Source organism: Pteropus alecto, unplaced genomic scaffold, assembly GCF_000325575.1.
Source record: "Pteropus alecto unplaced genomic scaffold, ASM32557v1 scaffold78, whole genome shotgun sequence".
Taxonomy (NCBI): domain Eukaryota; kingdom Metazoa; phylum Chordata; class Mammalia; order Chiroptera; family Pteropodidae; genus Pteropus; species Pteropus alecto.
Genome location: NW_006443124.1, coordinates 4,451,770 through 4,455,479, shown reverse-complemented (window position 1 = coordinate 4,455,479; position 3,710 = coordinate 4,451,770). Strand labels below are relative to the sequence as shown.

The 3,710-nt window shown below is 53.3% G+C and overlaps 1 protein-coding gene across 2 annotated transcripts in view; it reads right to left on the bottom strand.

Moving 5' to 3' along the window:
• Nucleotides 1-6: 6 nt before the first annotated feature.
• The window catches only part of DIAPH1 (diaphanous related formin 1), an 84,863-nt gene continuing 81,159 nt past the window's right edge, over nt 7-3,710 (bottom strand). The window contains exon 28 of one of the 2 annotated variants that reach the window (XM_025040583.1): nt 7-1,756. In XM_025040583.1, coding sequence (XP_024896351.1) covers nt 1,599-1,756 — 158 coding nt within the window. In that variant the 3' untranslated portion in view covers nt 7-1,598. The remainder of the gene's footprint in view (nt 1,757-3,710) is intronic. The other variant, XM_025040584.1, reaches the window with a different exon arrangement.

Sequence of the window (3,710 nt, the reverse complement as noted above, 5' to 3'; positions counted from 1 at the left end):
GGAGCAGCAGGCCCCTCGCACCAGTCTTCTCAGGAATAGCCCGAAGGAGCTGCTGTTGCCCCTTCACGCATACTCTCGCTCCCGGCACCCTTCTTCCTGGCCTCAAGGCCTCCCTGCAAGTGTCTAGTCTTCCCTAAGCTCCCCCTTATTCTAACAGCCACAATTCTGGGCCAAGCCCTAACAGTGCCATTCTCTCTCCCTACCTGTGGGTGGGAAGATGAAAGGAACACAAGGAGGGCAAAGTGTCACCTTGAGCCAGAGTCTGAGCTTCCTGTGGCTGGGGTCACTCAACGGTTTGGCCTGTCCACTGTTCAGAAGGGAGCAGGGGGACACTGTGTGTGGGCGCTCCTTGCGCCCACTTCCCCAGAGCGTCCAGTTAGCATCTGCACATTTGGCTTGATAAATATATTAAATTTATAAAAACTCTGTGGTCTCAGAGCTCGCACTCCTCTTAGGCCTGGTTTAGCTCAACCAGAGAAGAGCTTCCTCCTGCCCCAGAACTGGATGCTGGGAGGGAGAATCTGCACTGGCCTCAGGGGCCCAGAAGGCTTGAGGGCTGAGATGGAGGTCCACCCAGGGGCCTGTTCGGGATTGAGGTCTGTGGCGAGAAATCCCAGGGACTCTGGAATCTGCCATCAAAGCCTCTTAATGTTATTGAGGAAAGAGGGGAAAGGAAGAGCTATTTTCTTTAAAAAAAAAATCTCATACAAAAATAGATCCATTTGCAAAACAATTTCTCAGCCAGGAGGCTCCACCTCCCATTTCCTTGGAGACAGAGGGTGAGGTGTTGGGATGGTCACAATACAGCCCATACTCCAGATGAGATGCACCGAAGCTCTGGGGAGGGCACGAGGAGGGACCGTGGCTCAGTAGCCTGGGCTGGTGCAGAGGGTCCAGGGAGGCAATGGCATAAAGCATGGCAGCAGGCTGGGGCAGGTCCCACAGTGTCTCTATGCCCTGCCTGCCCGCCAGTGAAACAGGTAAAAGTGGTCTAGGTCCTTTTTGTCTTGGGAGGCCTTTCTCAGGAAGGTGGAGTGAGGATGAGATTTACTCCCATTTTCTTAAAAGCAACTCCCAATGCCACACCACTAGCAATAAATAACAGTAGCTGGGAGAAAAGCTGAGCAGAGGTGACGGCAATGAGAGAAGGGATATAGCCCAAAGGTTCACAAGCCCCATGCTGGTCTCAGGGCCAGAGAAACCACAAAAGAAAAGCACAAACCCAGCGAGATTGACCTATGGGAAGCCCCCTGGAAAGTCAGGGGCTGAGAAAGCAGGCGGGCCTCGTCTGAGACAGGCCTCAGAGTAACAGAGGAGACACTTGGGGTTAAGGCAGCAAACACGGAGCCTGCTTTGGTAATGCGACAGCCAGGGCTGGCTGGGTTGGGCTCAGGCCTCCCCACACTGCCCTTTCCTTCTGGCCTCCAGGCAGCTGAAGCTGTGTGTGATGTACAAAGAGCAGCAGGCCAGAGAGAAGAACAGGTCAGGGCAGTGGGAGCAGCCACCCCACAGGAGAATCTCCATGACCCTCCAGGCACGTGCTGAAGGGCAGGACAGTCTGGGGCCCCACGGAGGAGCGCGTGGCCACAGGACCCGGCTTAACTCGCACGGCCAACCAACTCCTTGGTTTCCTCGAGGATTGTGGGGATTCCTTCACTGGTCTTGGGCACCTTGGCAGCAACGGCAGTCATGGCATCGTCCTTGGTCAGCTCCGAGGCTAGCAGAGATGTGACTGCACACCCGGCCTTCCTGTTGGCTGTAAGAGAAGATATAAGGGATCTTGTCCACAGAAGTCTCAGCTTCCAATCCCTTTCGAACTCCGGGACAGACATTCAGCCAGGAGCCATGAAACGTCATGAAACGTCATGAAACGTGGCTGCCCTGTCCGGGTCACAGCAGCCCTTATTTTGAAGGAAGGGTAGAGATCCAAGAAGATGTGGAATATGCTGCTGGAGGGCAAGGGTACAGAGAATATACGAAAGGATTAGTGCAGGCGGGAGAGCAAGCCGTGCTCTCGCTTTCCTGTGTGAAAATAGCACAAAGGTTTGAATACAGCTAGACAGACAGAACAGGGTTCAAGCGTATGTACTTAAAGGGAGGTGAAGTACTCAAAATCGGTTTTCTCATTGTAATGTTATTGGAATTAAATAGGCTCAAGCTTAATAAACAGTATTATTTTTGTTTTCTTGGCAGTTTCCAGGAAGCTCTTTGGCCAAAATCACTTTCAGTCAGCCCTGGGAGAGTGGTCCCTAGCAGAGGAAGGCCTTCAGCAGGCTGCCAGGGAGATTCCTGCAAGCAGCAGCCACACACTGACGTCACTTGCCTATCACACTCTCATGTGCCCCACTGACCCTCCCTCTCCCCAGGAGCCCACCTGCCCAGCTCTCCCCCACCTCCTCAACGGTAGCAGCTGTGACACAAATGCCAAGGGCCCCGCACGGCATGGATGTGTGTCAGGGGGAAGGTAACGGGGCAAGGACGGGTGAGTCGGGGCAGGCAGCGCCGGGGCCGAGGACGGCCAGTAGGGCCCTACTCACTGGGAAGCTCCAGTGGTCTTCCTCAGACCAGAACAACCAATTAATCCGTGACCTTCTGTTCTAATTGCTGCAAGCCAGCCCTAAGGCTCTCTCATTCATTAATGGAATCCAGATTTATAGTCCAGTATCCTCAACAGGAAGGCAGCTCCTTGGGAGCATGCCCATCTCACGTTGTCTGCCTCTTCCCATGCCCCGGGAGCAGCACGAAGAGACCGCCATGTATACAAAGAGCTGGGCTGAAAGGCACCAGACACAAATGAAATGTCTATGAAATGTCTAAAATGGGCAAATCCACAGAGACAGAGTAGATTAGCGGTTGCTAGGGGCTGGGGGAGGGGAGAATGGGGAGTGACTGCTAATGGGTATGGAGTTTCCTTTGGGGGTGATGAAAATATTCTAGAATTAGACAGTGGTGATGGTTGTAAAACCTTGTGAATACTAAAAAACACTCAACTGTATACTTTAAAAGGGTGAATCTGAGGCATGTGATTTATATCTCAATTAAAACAAACAAACCAGCCTGGTGGGTCATGGGAAAGCTGAGTGGAGGAAGCAGCGCCTAGACCTTCATGAAGCCAGGCCCTCCCAGCTGCAGGTGCAGGGCCGGGGCGGCTGCGGCGCTCAAGCAGAAAGGAAGCATCCAGAGGAGCCAGTGAACCAAGTACTCAGAACGCCTTTGTCGCCTTAAGACCAGCGAAAAGCTTCAGGGAGGGCAGAAGCCAAACAGGGTCACAGGGCCCAAGTCTTCACCAAGCTGTTAGCTTCTCTGCAGAAACGTGACCTAGCGCCACTGTGTTCACACGGCAAAGGCTACCTATTGGTCAGCGGGGAGCACACAGCATGCTCACGGGTTACCACTTTGCAGGGCTCCTCCTCCGTCCAGGGACACAAGGGACTGTCTAATAAGAGGAAAAAGAACAGTGAAGGCCTTGACTGACAGACACAAGGCCCATCTGGTTACACGTGGAAGGTGTGTGACCTAGACTCGGAGGCTGTCACACGAACCACTCCTTGGATGGTGAACATGAAACACTGCCTCAGTGATAGCTGGGAGGGAAAGAAGCGTCCAGAAGTGTGACTAGGATGGTCCACAGTGACATGCTTCTCCTGTCTTCCTCCTTAGTCTCCCCAGCAAACTCTTCCTCAGACCCACTTAGTTTCTACTCCTGCTGA